Source organism: Balaenoptera physalus, assembly GCF_965194825.1.
Source record: "Balaenoptera physalus genome assembly, chromosome: 7".
Taxonomy (NCBI): Eukaryota; Metazoa; Chordata; class Mammalia; order Artiodactyla; family Balaenopteridae; genus Balaenoptera; species Balaenoptera physalus.
Genome location: NC_138886.1, coordinates 97,508,507 through 97,525,468, shown reverse-complemented (window position 1 = coordinate 97,525,468; position 16,962 = coordinate 97,508,507). Strand labels below are relative to the sequence as shown.

Below are 16,962 nucleotides of genomic sequence, written 5' to 3'. Positions count from 1 at the left end.
CTGTTTGAAGATGACATGATACTATACATAGAGAATCCTAAAGATGCCACCAGAAAACTACTAGAGCTAATCAATGAATTTGGTAAAGTTGCAGGATACAAAATTAATGCACAGAAATCTCTTGCATTCCTATACACTAATGATGAAAAATCTGAAAGAGAAATTAAGGAAATACTCCCATTTACCACTGCAACAAAAAGAATAAAATACCTAGGAATAAACCTACCTAGGGGGACAAAAGACCTGTATGCAGAAAACTATAAGACACTGATGAAAGAAATTAAAGATGATACAAACAGATGGAGAGATATACCATGTTCTTGGATTGGAAGAATCAATATTGTGAAAATGACTATACTACCCAAAGCAGTCTACAGATTCAGTGCAATCCCTATCAAATTACCAATGGCATTTTTTACAGAACTTGAAGAAAAAAATCTTAAACTTTGTATGGAGACACAAAAGACCCCGAATAGCCAAAGCAGTTTTGAGGGGAAAAAACGGAGGTGGAGGAATCAGACTCCCTGACTTCAGACTATCTTACAAAGCTACAGTAATCAAGACAATATGGTACTGGCACAAAAACAGAAATATAGATCAATGGAACAGGATAGAAATCCCAGAGATAAACCCACGCACCTATGGTCAACTAATCTATGACAAAGGAGGCAAGGATATAAAATGGAGAAAAGACAGTCTCTTCAATAAGTGGTGCTGGGAAAACTGGACAGCAACATGTAAAAGAATGAAATTAGAACACTCCCTAACACCATACACAAAAACAAACTCAAAATGCATTAGAGACCTAAATGTAAGACTGGACACTATGAAACTCTTAGAGGAAAACATAGGAAGAACACTCTTTGACAAAAATTACAGCAAGATCATTTTTGACTCACCTCCTAGAGTGATGGAAATAAAAACAAAAATAAACAAATGGGACCTAATTAAACTTAAAAGCTTTTGCAAAGCAAAGGAAACTACAAACAAGACAAAAAGACAACCCTCAGAATGGGAGAAAATATTTGCAAATGAAGCAAGTGACAATGGATTAATCTCCAAAATATATAAACAGCTCATGCAGCTCAATATTAAAAAAACAAACAACCCAATCCAAAAATGGGCAGATGACCTAAGTAGACATTTCTCCAAAGAAGACATACAGATGGCCAAGAAGCACATGAAAAGCTGCTCAACATCACTAATTATTAGAGAAATGCACATCAAAACTGCAATGAGGTATCACCTCACACCAGTTAGAATGGGCATCATCAGAAAATCTACAAACCACAAATGCTGGAGAGGGTGTGGAAAAAAGGGAACCCTCTTGCACTGTTGGTGGGAATGTAAATTGATACAGCCACTATGGAAAACAGTATGCAGGTTCCTTAAAAAACTAAAAATAGAATTACCATATGACCCAGCAATCCCACTACTGGGCATACGCCCAGAGAAAACCATAATTCAAAAAGACACATGCACCCCAATGTTCATTGCAGCACTATTTACAATAGCCAGGTCATGGAAGCAACCTAAATGCCCATCGACAGATGAATGGATAAGGAAGATGTGGTACATATATACAATGGAATATTATTCAGCCATAAAAAGAAATGAAATTGGGTCATTTGTAGAGATGTGGATGGATCTAGAGACTGTCATACAGAGTGAAGTAAGTCAGAAAGAGAAAAACAAATATTGTACATTAACGCATATATGTGGAACCTAGAAAAATGGTATAGATTAACCGGTTTGCATGGTAGAAATGGAGAGACAGATGTAGAGAACAAACATATGGACACCAAGGGGGGAAAGTTGTGGGGTGGGAGCAGTGTGGTGGTATGAATTGGGAGATTGGGATTGACATACATACACTAATATGTATTAAATGGATAACTAGTAAGAACCTGCTGTATAAAAAAATAAATAAAATAAAATGCCAAAAAGAAAAAAAAGAAACATTCTCCAGGACTAACAACCCCATTTCTCCAAAATACCAAGGGAATGGAAAGGGGATGGGGGCTGTTACAGAAGACACTGAAGGGACATCAAACCCAAATGTAGTGTGTGGGTCTTGTTTAGATTCAGAGTCAAACATCCAAATATAAAAAGGTGTTTTTGAGGCAACTGGGGAGAATTTAGGTGGTCTTAGGTGATTTTAAGGAATTATTGTTAGGGTCGTAAAGTGCAAGATGGAACTGTGATTATATTTTTTTAAAAACTGTCTGTTAGCGCTGTGTACTGGAGTTTTCATGGGTAAAATGATGTATGTACCAGAGACTTGCCTTCAAATACTTGGGGGAGGAGGGAGTTGGGGAGACAGGAAAACAGCCAAAAGCTGATGGGTTTTGTGACCAGTACTGGGTACATGAGGGTTCACTGCTTATTTCTCTCATTTTGTGTGTGTATGAAAAGTCGCATAATAAAAAAATTAAGAGGTGAAAGAAAGACGTTTACAACAGAAACCTCTGGACCGTCTCCTCCCCTATTCAGTAAGCTGCTTCCCACTCCTGTAAGCACAACTGGTTGGGGGGTGGGGGGGGAGGCAGGGTCTGCGGCAGACCTGGCCCTGCCCTTTGCAGCTGGCTGAGCCTGGGGCCTGGATGACAGAGTTGTGAGCAGGACAACACTAGCTCCTATGCAGAAACAGCTTAGAAAAATGCCTGGCACCTGGTAGACACTCACTAGCTATTATCTGTTATTACAGGCGCTACGACATGGCAGAAACAGTCCTGGACTGTGGTCATTCCCAGACTGAAAACATGAGTCCCTTCTTCCTCCCTGCCACAAGCTGGCCAGCCTTGGGGCCTCCCCTGGTGGGCTTCAGCTCCAGAGAAGGGGTGTTTCCCACCCCGCCCCCTGTTCTCTGGAATGCCACTGGCTTCCTGTGTGGCTTGTACAGATGATCTCATTTAATCCTCACACCCATCTGCCCCCTGCCCCCCATTCATAAGCCTTACAGATGCAAAGGGTCAAGAGCTCAGTGATGGAACAACTTGTCTGAGGGTTTCAGCACCTGTGCCCTCTCCTGTCCAGTGTGCGGCCAGAGCTGGCCTGGGCATTTGCCTTTTCAGGGTCTTTTCTCTCCCCTCTCCTCACTGGCCACCCAGGCATCCCTGTGAACACCCCAATACCCAGCAAACATAAGGGCCTCAGAGCCAGGGCTGTGAGGCCACCAGCCCTGCCAAGGTCATTGCAAGCACGTGCTGGCCTCTCTGTGCCAGATGATGTCCCAGCACATACAAGCACTTCATCCATCCAGAGGTGTCCTGACCGAGGGTGTCCACAGCACTGGGAGCTGCCAGGGAACACAAGACAGGGCGCCAATAGCACCAGCTAGAACCCAAAGGGATCCAGAAGAGGAGGTAGTCCTGGGGCCATGGGACGGCGTGTCCAGGGCAGACAAGGGAGGTCAGCCCCCAGGTTGGCCCCAGCAGAGGCTGAGAAGGACATGGCACGAACATCAGGAACTGTGGACAACACAGCTGGGGCCCTCCCAGGCATGACTATCATTAGCGCCCAACAGTACTGTAGCTGGCAGAATCCAGGGGTCCCCACGAAGCCCCCATTTTGCGGGCAGAGTAACTGAGGAGGGAAGGGGCCAGGGTCCAGCATCATTTGCTGGGGCATGGGGTCTCATTCTAAGAAAAGCACCCAGAATGGAACAAGAGGACCCTGAGTCACACTGGCTCACATGGCTCTGGGACACAGTCAGGGCCTGGGCAGCGTATACAGGGACTCCTGGCTCAGGGAGCCCACAACTCACTTGCAGGAGAGGGCACTTACCCACGTAGTTCTCGACGTCGCTGACGTAGAAGGTGGGGGCTGGGACCGCCAGGCCCAGCCCATCTTTCTTGGGGACAAGGATGGGCTCGGTGAAGCCATGCTCTTCCATGTAGCCCAGCGTGAGCTGGTTGCCCGTCACGCGGGCCACCACGTCTTCCGCGCTGCAGGGAAATACAAGTCGGGGGTCACATCAAGTCCAGGTCCCAGCCTCCATGATAGGCCTGGACAGGGCCTCAGGGCTGCAGACATGGAGCCTGAGCTCCAGGCACACACCGCCCATGCCCCAGAAGGAGGACCTGCCACGGTGCCACACTCAGTGGCCACAGGGCAGCCACAAGGTAGACATGACAGGGTCCCACACACTCGTCACAGACAGGAACCTTGAGGTCCAGGAGGTCTGGGCACCTGTCCAGGGCCGTGGTGAGTAGAGAATGGGGACATACCGCACCCATCCCTCTTACTATGGCAGAGGGAGCCTCGAGAGATGTGAACGAGATCCCTCCCCCACCTCCCTTGCTCTCCACTCGCCCTCCACTCGATAATATTCCTCTCAAGTGCTCAGAGATCAGACCCCTGCATGGGGGGTAGGTCTAAGGACACAGCAGATGGAGATAAACCCCTTTTCAGAGAGAACCTACCCCCTGGACAAGCCAAACACAGGACCAGGGCTGGGCTGGGATGCTGTGGTCAGCAGCTCTCCTGCCTCCCTGTGTGCCAGATGCTGCCCTGGGCGCCAGAGACCTGTGGGGCCCAGCTGGAAAGACCCCTGTGTGGTAACGCCAGAGAGGGGCTTTCATCAGATGAGCATGCAAGGCCATTAACCCACAGCTGAGAGCAGTGCTGTGTGCTGTGGTGGAGACAGCAGGAAGCAGTGTCAGACTGGGCCTGTTGAAGACTGGGGGAGCAGGAGTGAGAGGGGCAGGGCTCCAAGTAGAAGGAATGTACCAGCAAAGGCCTTGGAGGGAGGAGGATGTGGCAAGTGTGAGGAATAAGAAGGACCTGGGCGGCTGGGGGTGGGGGTAGGGGCAAGCACCCAAGTCAGTGAGGTGGTGGGCCAGGCCACCTATGCCAAGAGCACTGGGGAGCCACTGGACAACTTGAGAAGGGCAGTGACAGTCAGAGGTTCACCTGGCTGCTGTGCGGCTGTACAGTGGACAGCAGCAGGACCACGGTGGGGCACGGCCACCATGGAGGAGGAGGCTCAGCATGCGGTGCCTGGACCAGAAGGTGACAGTGAGAGGGAGGTGGTGGACTCAGGAGATCAGATGGGGGTGGGGGAACAGGGGGAGGCAAAGGTGAATGGCCAAGGGACTGGCCTGAGTGACCAAGGGACCGGGGCCACCGACTGAGGCCTGGAGGTGGGGCAGGAATGGGGGTGGGGGCAGATCCAGAGCTCAGTAGGAACACACTTGTTGGGACTGGCCAGTGGATGCACCAGTTGGACAGACCGGTCAGGAGCTCAGAAGGACTAGTGGCTGGAGAAAGAAGTTGAGGAGCTGCTGGCCAAGGGACAATCTATGAGGCCAGGGAAACAGATGGTGGGGATCGAGCAGAGTTCCCAGAATCCCTCAGGGAGAGTCGTCAGCAGGGGAGGAGGCCGGGCAGGGGAGGACAGCCAGCAGAGCATGGTGGCATGGTCTCCACGGAGGACAGGACTCAAGGAGAGGGGGCTGCACCACTGCTACGTGTTGGCAAGGGTCAGTTAAGGCGAGGACTGAAGAGTGATCCTGGGGTTTGACGCCATGGTGACAGAGTGTTAGGGATAAATCAGAAGGAGTGAGTGGAGGGTGAGGAAGAAGAAGTAGTGTGGTGGGCAACTGCTGTGAGAAGCTCTGGGAGTACTGGGACAGCACAGAGTCAGCTGTGGAAGCTACAAGGCAGCCAGAGGTAGAAGGTCACCCTTGATAAACTGGAATCCCAAGCTCTTGTCTCACTAGTGAGAGTTCCAAATTCACACCCATGGATTGGGTCTGGAACTGTGAAACCCATGAGGACCCAGCAAGAGGCAAACACGAAACCATCCTGTAGGGACACCTCAGAGCCCAGGGCAGACTGGCTGCCATGGGAATGATGCCCTCTGAAGATTACGCCTCACAGAAGGAGGTGAACCCCCAGGAGGGAGAGCCAGCAGCCTCATCTGCCCAGAAGAGTAGATCCCCAGAACTGAGGATAATAGGATAATTGAAAAGGGGATTTTAAGACAAGTACATTAAACACATCCAAAGGGATAATGAGAGGATAAGGCAAAGAACAGAGAAGGAGGGAAAAGAACAGGCAACACTAAAAAGGAATAGAAATTGTAGAAAAGAAAAATATGATGATTGACATTTTTTAAAACTCAGTAGATACATTAAATAGTAGCTGGCTGAAAAGAAAATAGTGAATTTGATGAAAAGATCTGAAAAATAAGACAGAATGGGGAAGAAGTGCTATTAAAAGAGAAAAAACAGGACATTTTTCAGAATTGAGATAAAATATGACACCTCAAATTAAAGGCACTTACTGAGTCCTGAACAGGATAAATAAAAACAAATGCCCATTAGAGGCACCGCAGTATACCTATAGTATATTAAAAATGAGAAAACAATCTCAAAAGTTTTCAGAGAAAAAAACAGATTATTTACCAAAAATGAAAATGAAACAAAACAAAAACTCCAGCGGCTAGACTGATATCAGTAACAAGAAATGTCAAAAGACAACAAAATAGTATCTCCAAAAAGTTCAAGGAAAATAACTTTTACTTTAGAATTTTAGATCCATTTTAGAAAATTAGAATCATGCAAGAATAAAGACAAAATAAAAATATTTTCAGACACAGAGAATATTTTTATAGGCCTTTTCTGAAAGAACTACTAACGGATATAATTCAACAAGAAGGAAACCAAATCTAGAAGGAAGGAGTGGGATTCAAGAAATAATGGAAAACTGATCTACAGATTCCACACAATCCCTGTCAAAATACCAGCTGACTACTTTGCAGAAACTGACATGCTGAACTTGGAATGCTAAATGAAATACAAGGCACCCAGATAACCAAAACAGTCTTTAAAAAGAAGGAAGTTGGAGGGCACTTCCCAATTTCAAACTTCACTACAAAGCTACAGTAATCAAGATTGTGTGGTACTGGCATAATATGAGACATATGGATCAATGGAACAGAACTGAGGGTCCAGAAATAAACCCAAACATCTATGGTCAATTGTTTTTCATCAAGGGTACCAATATAATTCAATGGCGAAGGAATAGGCATTTCAATAAATGGTCCATGGGAGAACTGGACATCCACATGCAAAGGAATGAAGTTGGACCTTTACCTCACACCACATACAAAAATTAACTCAAAATGAGTTGAAGACATAAATATAAGAGCTAAAACTATAAAACTTTGAGAAGAAAACATAGGCATAAATCTTCATGACCTTGAATTTGGCAATGGTTTCTTTTTGTTTTTGTCTAAAACAAAAGCACAAGCAACAATAGAAAAACTAAATAAATTAGACTTAATCAAAATTAAAAACTTTTGTTCTTCAAAAGACACCAAGAAAGTGAAAAGACAACCCACAAAATTGGAGAAAGTATTTGCACATCATATATCTGGTAAGGGACTTGTATCTAAAATACATAAAGAACTCTTACAATTCAATAATAAAAAGACAAAAAAAAACTTTTAATGGGCAAACAACAAATGGCCAACAAGAACATGAAAAGATGCTCAACATCACTAGTCATCAGCGAAATGCAAATTAAAACCACAGTGAGAGACCACTTCACACCTACAAGGATAGGTAGAATCAAAAAGTCAGATAAGGGACTTCCCTGGTGGTCCACTGGTAAAGAATCCACCTTCCAACTCAGGGGATGCGGGGTTTGATCCCTGGTTGGAGAACTAAGATCCCACATGCCGCGGGGCAACTAAGCTGGCTCACCACAACTACTGAGCTCGCACGCCTCAACGAGAGAGAGAAAACCCACATGCCACAACTAGAGAAAAGCCCGCTACAGAAAAGCCCACATGCCACAACTAGAGAGAAGCCCGTGCTTCTCAACGAAAGATCCTGCATGCCTCAACAAAGATCCTGCATGCCTCAACAAAGATCCCGCGTGCCGCAACTAAGACCCGACGCAGCCAAAAAAAAAGTCAGATAATAACAAGTTCTGGTGAATTGAAACCCTCAGACGCTGCTGGTGGGAATGGAAAGTGGTACAACCACTTTAGAAAACAGTCTCGCAGTTCCTCAAACAATTAAATATTGAGTTATTCCTAAAAAAGTGAAACTATATGTCCAAACAAAATATTTTACAAGAACATTTATAGTAGAATTCTTCACAGTAGCCAAAAATCAGAAATAACCCAAATGTCCATCAGCTGAAGAATGGATAAACAAAATGTGGTCTATCCATACAACGGAATATTATTCAGCCATAAAAAAGGAATGAAGCACTGACACTTGCTACACCCTGGATGAACCTTGAAGACATTATGCTAAGTGAAATAAGCCAGTCACAAAGGCCACATAGTCTCTGATTTCATTTTGATGAAATGTTCAGAATAGGCAAATCTACAGTGACAGAAAGCACATTAGTGATAGGACTTCGGGGAGAAGTGGGGAGGAATGAGGATGATAAAGCTACAGGTTTCTTTCTGAGGTGATGGAAACGTTCTAAAACTGACTGGTGGTGGTGCAGAGCTGTGAATACACTGAATTGTACCCTTTAAATGGATGGATTGTATAGTATATGAATTATATCTCAATAAAGGTGGGGAAAAAGAAAATAAAAAAGAAAGAAGCCAGAGAGGAAAAATACCTTATCCACTGAGGAGCAAGGGTAAGAGTTACACTGAATTTCTCACCAGAAACCATGCACTCAAGTTGAGCATAGGGTGAGACATTTGAAGTGTTAAAAGAAAAAACCCACCAACTCAGAATTCTGTGCCCATCAAATTATCTTTCAAAAGTGAAGAAGAAAAAGTAAAGACTTTGTCAGACAAACAGAAACTGTCTTCCAGCTGTGAAGGGACAAGGGGGGCTCAGAGCAGCTGTGAAGGGACAAGGGGGGCTCAGAGCAGCTGTCTGTACAACCTCACGTCCATGCAGTCATGGTGCCCCCTCACCAGAAACCATTTCCTGTGGCCCTGATCCTGCTCTCTGCCCTCGGTCCTCATATAGGACAAGGCTGCGCAGGGGGAGAGTGTGCTCTAAGAAGACGTAGGGACACCCTACCAGGCCGTGGACACAGAGGAAAGCCCACAGCCATTTGATACCAGGACCTGCCACCTCCAGAGGATGGTCTCAGGCTGGACACCAGCCCCCACTCCTGGTCCATAAAATGGGGACGGTAGCCTCTCTCTCAGGAAGGTTCCATGGGAAGGGCCATACCAGGTGGGGGAGATAGGTCCCTTCCCTCCCGGGCTGTGAAGAGGGTCCCCATAACCTGTCCTCAGAGGTGCTGAGAAGGGAGAGATCAGCCCCCTTGCCGGGAGCACCTGGAGTTTTGGGGACTGTGCTGCCCCCCCCCGGAAGGAAACCCATGGCCCTGGAGCCCTAGTGGTGGGGTGCGTATCCAGACCTCGGAGGGAGCAGGCAGGCTGGAGAGGAAAAGGCTGCCACCTGCTCACCTGGGAAAGGTCCGACTCCGCAACTCCTTGATGAAGAGCTGGCTGCCGTTCTGCACGGGCTTCACTTCGGGAGTCTGCCCCGGGCCGTGTTTGTGCCAGGTTCGCTTCTTTTTCACTGCGGGGGAACAAGAGGCAGGTCATCACCCACAGCCCCCTCCCCGTGCTTCCAGGGATCCGGCCGCGAGGGCAGCCACCGTGAATGCTGCAAGACTCAGACCCCTCAGAGGCAAAGAACTTGGGGTTCCCTGTCCCTGGCCCACCCAGCCTCCCCTGCCTCTCAGGACCCCAAGTTGTCACATGGTCAGGAGCCCCCGCCCTCCACATCCTTGAGTCACAGCCCCCACCTCACCCCCTACCTCCCGACCTGCCAGCTCAGACGATGGCACCCGAAAGCTGGGGCCTTCCTGGGACCCCATGTCACTCAGCACTCAGTCTGCTGAGAACTCGTCAGAGGCGCCTCCTGAGAAGGTCCCACTAAGGCTCGCTATTCTGAACACCTCCCGCCTGGCCTCCCCTCAGATTTGCCCTCAAACAGCACCAACCCTGTCCTTCCCTGCTGGGACCTTTGCTGCCATGACAGACCACAACTCACAGGCAGGGCAGGCCAGCGCCACCTGCTGTGCCCGCCCTCTGCCCTCCCCACCCCCTGCCCACTCCCTCAGGCTGTCCTATTGTCACACATGCTCCAAGGGCACTGGACACACCCACCTTGGACTTTTTACACGTGAGTATGCACACCTGTCCCTACTGGGCTGTGATACACATGCACACACATACACATGTATGTGCACCCACATGCAAGCACACATGCCCCTACTGGACTGGGACAGGCACGTGCACACTAGCACACACACACACACACACACACACACACACACACACGCAAGCACAAACGTGCACACGCATACACACTAACATTTGCCCCTACTGGACTTCGAGCCCCCAGAGGGAAGGAAGCTATTTCCTTGATACCCTTGCTCCCATTCAGGGAAGCCACAGATAACTCGGTGAGTGAAGATGGGCCAGGCATGGAGACCATCCCTGGGGGCTGCCTGGAAGGGTTTGAAACAGGCTGAGATGAGACTGGAGGTGAGGGAGAGCTGGCGGGGCCCTCAGGGTGCCTGTCCTTCACAGATGCAGACAGGGTGGGGGCTGCAGTCCTCCTGCATCTCGGTGGTTGTGGGGATGAAGGGAGCTGACAACTGCCCCTGAGTAGGACCTGCCTAAAGCAAGAAGGGGAAGGCGCTGGGTGGGTGGTGGCTGAGCTGAGCTCTGTTCCAAACTGCCACCCCTTCCCCGTCTCATCAAGTCATAGCTCCTTGAGACTGTCTCCTACAACAGGTGATATTTACATCATGCTTGGTCTCCAAGACCAAGGTGTGAGTGGATACTATAGAAATCTGTCAAGATCCTACGAAGTGAGGTCCGGAGCTGGAACTTCTGGTGGCAGCACCAGGCACAGACAGGAGATCCAAAGGGATCCAACTATCCTGTAGTCATGTGACCCTAGGCAAGTTACTAGGTATCTCTGTGCTTCATCATTAATGCTAGTCCTGGCTTCCCAGGCTCCTCGTGAGCGTGGAGTGACCTGTGTCAGAAGGTCATGTGGGGAAACCAAGTCTTGGAGGGGGCATGCAGCCCAGCGATAGCAGACATGCAGGGGAGCAGTGGGCAGCAGGAGAAAGAAGCAGCATCTCCATTGCCTGCCAGGAGCTGGGCCTGAGAAGTGCATGCTGACCAGGGGCCAGTGGCAGTCCTGGGTCACCTGGGCTTCCCAGGCCCTCACTCGGGACTGGGCAGCTCCAAGCACCTCATGGAGAGGCTGGAATACGCCTGATACTGTGGCTGGAGCAGGTATGCTGGGACAACGGCCAAAGATGAAGCTGTGAGGCAGGGTCTGAGCTCCACGGGGCTACCCTTGAACCCCTCTGCAGCCCTGGCTGGTGGGCTCCCTCCCTCCCCAGGGCCCATGACCCTCCTAAGCCCAGAGGCTGAGCCTTCTCCTGCCTATGGTGGCCCAAGGCAGGGGCCCTCTGACAAGGTGCCCAGGAGACAGCAGGAAGCTGGTGGGTCTCAGAGGGTCCCCTTGGTTATGGGGGCAAGAGGTGTCCCTAAGGCATTCAGCACCAGAGCCCGGCCCACCGTCCTAAGCGTGGTTCACCCCACCATGAAGATGTGACAGCTACACCTGCCTCAGGGAGGAGGAAAGTAAGAAATTAGTAAGTAACCTCTTAAGCAGTCATAGAGCTAACAAGAGGCAACACCAGGATTCAGAACCACTTTAAGGGCCATGTCACCCGCTTCCTGCGAGCCTTCGTGTCAGTAAGGATACCTTGACGAGTTCCCACAGGGATCCCTGGGTCCCCCCCTAAATCTGTGAATTGCGTAAACCTGTGGGCCTGAGGGTCACAGACAAAAATGAGTCCAAGGGACAGGTGGCAACAGCATGGGGCGAGAACCCTGTGATCTGGTAAAGACACGCAAAGCTAGAGGGATGTGGCCTCAGGCCCAGCTCACTCTGGGAACCCCGCCTCCATCCCATCCTGGTGCTCCATTCCCCAACTCTATCCTGTTCTGGTCCTCTCCCTGCCATCCCCACCTCACTGTGCCCATCACAAACCTCACCCAGGCCAGGGCGAGGAAAGGAGGCAGGCTCATGGGCTTAGGGGGCCCCCAGGGGGCACAGGGTCATCGAGGGGCCTTACTGTGGAAGGTGTGACTGGAATCCAAGCAGAAAAAAACCAACCAGTGTGTCACAGACAGGCTCTGGTCAGGGCACACACATGTAAAATAAAGGGTGATGGGCAATCTAGGAGCGCACACTGGCGGAAGATGCTAAAACCAGTGCCTTCGTCCCTGATGGGCACACAGGCCTCAATAACAAGAAGAAGTCTGATTCACAGAATTTATAAATCACATATGCACGCACACACGTGTGCACACATGCAAGACACACATACACACACACAGCCAAGGAGGGGCTGCAAGGTCCTGCCAGGCTGCAGTCCCACACTGTCTGTTGATCTAGAACAGCGCTCACAAAGGTGGCCCTGCCCCCCATCCTCCTTGAGTACCTCCCAGGGTAGCGCCTACCCAGCCACTCAGCTCTATATGGCAGGGGGGTGTCTCCCGGCCCCAGCCCTGATCAGCCCCCAACCCCACACCCAGGGCCACGAGATGCAGGACCTGGGTCCACACCCTGTCTGTCTCTCCTAGGCTCTGAGCTTTCCTGGAGGTTCATGAGGTGCCAGGAATTCAGGTTAAGCCACGGGGTGATAGTCATCCTCCTGTACCTGCTGGAAAGCAGTTACCAGAAGGATCGGGTAATTTAGGTGAGATGATAGTCATCCTCCTGTATCTGCTGGAAAGCAGTTACCAGAAGGATCGGGTAATTTAGGTGAGATGATAGTCATCCTCCTGTGCCTGCTGGAAAGCAGTTACCAGAAGGATCGGGTAATCTAGGTGAGATGATAGTCATCCTCCTGTGCCTGCTGGAAAGCAGTTACCAGAAGGATCAGGTAATTTAGGTGAGATGATAGTCAACCTCCTGTACCTGCTGGAAAGCAGTTACCAGAAGGATCGGGTAATCTAGGTGAGATGATAGTCATCCTCCTGTGCCTGCTGGAAAGCAGTTACCAGAAGGATCAGGTAATTTAGGTGAGATGATAGTCATCCTCCTGTACCTGCTGGAAAGCAGTTACCAGAAGGATCGGGTAATTTAGGTGAGACGTATTGTGGGCATCAGTGCTGCCAACTTCTAGGGGCATGAGGGTAAGTCAGGAACTTGAGAATCTTCATGCCTAGGAAGTTCAGAAGCCACCAGGCCTTCTCTTCTTCATCTTCTCATGCATTTCCCTCACGCCCACACGTGCTGGAGGGTAGGGCACAAGAGCCGAAATGCATACAGCTCCCATGGTCACTTAGTGATGATGGGGCACAGGCCAGGCACAAAGAGAGGCCCAAGAAAAGTCAAGGAGAGGTGAGACCCCACTTCACCCAGCTTCCCAAGGGGCTGGGCTGGGCTCCCTTGGCTGGCCTCGACTCACAGAACAGGGGTGCTGGAGGTGGGCTTCCGCCCTGTGCTGGTGTCCTCCCTCTATGCCCACTGGATCCACAGGACTCACTCCACAAGGGCTACAGGGGTCCAGCCCCAGAAGCCCCATGGCACTTCCCCCACATAGACCTGGCCTTAGAACTTGCCTTCTAGCCATGAGGTGGGCCACCCTGGATGAGCCTGTGCCTTGGGGAGCCCCCACTGGGCCTCCCACGCCCCCAAAGGACCAGATGGAAGGGGAGGAGGATAAAGTCCTTGTGATGCACAAATAGCAGTTTGAGAAGGGAATTCTTTTGCATTTCAAAAATACAAAATTCCTTGGCCGTATACTTCAATAAAAAAAAAACAAACTATTATTTTTCCTCCCTGTACTCTTACTTATTAATAATGTAGAATTGACAGGAAATAAAATGTTTTTCACTGCTGGAAAAAAAAAGAGAGAGAGAGAAAGGTGATCACCTAAGATTCCATGCAGGGGGGGTTAGAGAAGAGAAGGAGAGCAAATCCCCAACAATGCACATTCCTGGACCCCTGCAGAGAGATGGCCAGCTGGGCAGAGCTGGGCAGGGCTGGGATGGATGGCCCCTTGGACATCTCCCAGGCTATGTACCCATCTCAGGTTGCCTGGTCACTGCTAATGCTGGACTTTGCAACCCCTGCCCAGGCCTTTGAAGGCTGGTGGGCTCTTCGCAAAGGCCGTGAGGGGCCCCAGCTGCATGTGCAGGCAGGAGATGATCAGGAGGGGCCACGGTGGGCCCAGCAAGGCCATGAGGGGCAATGAATGAGGCAGGAGGTGGTCCCTAGATACCAGAGTCCCCTGGCTGCAACTACACAGGGCGGTTCATGCCAGCAAGGTGGGGTCCAGTTGGGGTTGGGGTCAAGGCCAAGCAGAGACCCTGCCCCCACAGTCAGATCCAAGGAGCAGCAGCATGGTGCTATACTTACGGGTGGACTTCCCATGGGTTTTCTCACAGTTTGGGCAGTGGTATATGTCGATGTCTGGGGCCTCCTCCTCTTCCACTCCAACACAGCTGAAACGGATGAGAAACAGACATCATTAACCAGCAGTCAGTGACTCCTCAAGGGCTTCCCCTGCAAAGATCTGAAGCACCTCCCACTCACTTTTCAAGAGGAAGGGCAGGGTAGCATGAGGGCAGCTGGGGCAGAGTGTGTGTGGGGACAGTGGCCCACATGGATGGGATGGGAGACTTGAAGTGGAGAGGGAGGGTCAAGGAAGATCTCACCATGTGTGACTGGGAAAGGCAGAGGGAACTGGCCATCCTTTGGGCCTGCCTCCATGAGGGCCATTACTGCCCTGTCACCACAGAGCCCAGGGAGGTTGAGGCGGGGGGGGGGGGGGTGCGTGTCTCAGAGCCAGGGCACCCCCACCATTTCACCATAGGCAGTTTGCAGCCATAGGCAGGGCCCCTCTGGACCCCGTGAAGGGGACTGCTGTAAGTCACCTTCCCCAGGGAGCTGTACCATGGTGCTGGGACAACTGGATAACAAAAGGGTGAAGTTGAACCCCTACCTCACACCATATACAAAAAATTAACTGAAAATGGATTAACAATCTAAATATAAGAGCTAAAACTATAACACCCTTAGAAGAAAACACAGGAGTGAATCTTCATGACCTTGGATTTGGACATGGATTCCTAGAAATGACACTGAAAGCACAAGAAACAAAAGGAAAAAGACATAAATTAGACATCATCAAACTTTAAAACTTTTCTGCATTAAAGGACACTATCAAGAAAGTGAAAAGGCACTGTGCAGAATGGGAGAAAATATTTGCAAATCATATTACCTGATAAGGGTCTATCATGCAGAATGCATAAAGAACTTTACAACTTAACAAAAAAAGACAAATCAATTTAAAAATGGTCAAAGGATCTGAATAGACATTTCTCCAAAGAAGAAATACAAATGGCCAACAAGCTCATGAAGAGAAGCTCAACATCCTTAAGTCATCTGGATGCCACTGAAATGCAAATCAAAACCATGAGATACCACTATACACTCACTAGGATGGCTATAATTTCAAAAAGAAAAAAAAACAAACAAGCAGGAAACTAGCAAGTGCTGGCGAAGATGTGGAGAAATTAGAACCCTCTCACATTACTGGTAGGAACATAAAATGGTACCTCTTCTATGCAAAACAGTATGGTGGTTCCTCAAAAAGTTAAATATAAAATTATAATATGACCTGGCAATTCCACTCCAAGGTATAGACCCAAAAGAACTAAGAACAGTTTCTCAAACAAATCTTTCTATACAAATGTTAACAGCAGCATTAGTCACAATAGCCAAAAGATGGAAGCAACCCAAATGTCTGTCAACTGATGAATGGCTCAACAAATTGCAGTGCCGCCATACAATGGAGTAGTATTCAGCCTTAAAAAGGAATGAAGTGCTGATGCGCACTACAGCAAGGATGAGCCTCAAAAGCATTGTGCTGAGTGAAGGAAACCAGACATAGAAGGCCACATATTGTGATTCCATTTACATGATCAGGCCCAGAATAGGTAAATGCAGACAGACAGAGGCCGACTGGCAGCACCAGAGGGTGGGGGCAGAGAGGAATGGGGAGTGACTGTTTAGTGCACACAGAGTTTCCTTTTGGTATGAAAATGTTCTGGAACTAGATAGAGGTGATGGTTGCACAAGACTGTGAATGTATGAAATGCCACCAAATTGTTCACTTTAAAATGGTTAATTTTATGTGAATTTTATCTCAATAAAAAAGAAAAAGAAAAGAACCTGGTGGCCCTGTGAGAGTGACACCATCCATCATCACTAAGGCTGGCTGAGTGCTGACTCTGCATCTGGCAGCATCAAGAACTCTACATTCATTTATTTGCAACAACCTTGCAGTAATCGGGATAATTATCATTAGCCCTATTGTACAATGAGGAAACTGAGTCATAAGAGGTTAGCTGTCTGCCCACACCCAAAGGTCTCCTCACCGTTCAGAGGGACAGTTCTCCCCCCACCCTCAGCCATTGGCCCAGGATGAGCACTCAGCAGACAAGACCCTCTGCAGGCCACCAACGCCCCAGGGTCCCTGGGCAGGACACTGCCTGCCACAGCTGCCGCAGTCCGACAGCCCTGGGAACAGAGCCTGAAGCCCAGAAAGACCTTGGCAAGTGTTTTTTGAAAATATAAAGTTCGGTCTTCACTTCAGAACATAAACGGTAATAAAGTGAAAGAAGTCTAAAGAGTCAGATGTAAAAGACAAAGCCATCAAAATCAGAACATGAGGGCACATTTGCTCTCATGACGCAAAGTGACTTTCTAAACAAACAAACAAAAAAGAAAATGGAAAGGAAACCGGAGAGGACACTGATGGATTGAAACAGTGCTCCAAATCATGAAAACAAACTTCAAAGTGCTATGAAAAGTATGTACAGCAAATATAGCAAAGCTTTTCTACTCTTCCTCCATGAACTATATACTGGCATCTCCCAACAGAACAGGGCAGAGCCAGGAACAGAACAGGCAC

At 49.0% G+C, this 16,962-nt stretch overlaps 1 protein-coding gene across 2 annotated transcripts in view; it reads right to left on the bottom strand.

Moving 5' to 3' along the window:
* PHF2 (PHD finger protein 2) overlaps window positions 1-16,962 on the bottom strand; it is a 94,357-nt gene that overhangs the window by 28,814 nt on the left and 48,581 nt on the right. For both annotated transcript variants that reach the window (XM_082469607.1, XM_082469608.1), the window contains exons 2-4: window positions 14,403-14,488; window positions 9,404-9,518; window positions 3,787-3,947 (exon numbers count right to left, since the gene is read on the bottom strand). In XM_082469607.1, the coding sequence (XP_082325733.1) occupies window positions 3,787-3,947; window positions 9,404-9,518; window positions 14,403-14,488 (362 nt within the window). The remainder of the gene's footprint in view (window positions 1-3,786; window positions 3,948-9,403; window positions 9,519-14,402; window positions 14,489-16,962) is intronic.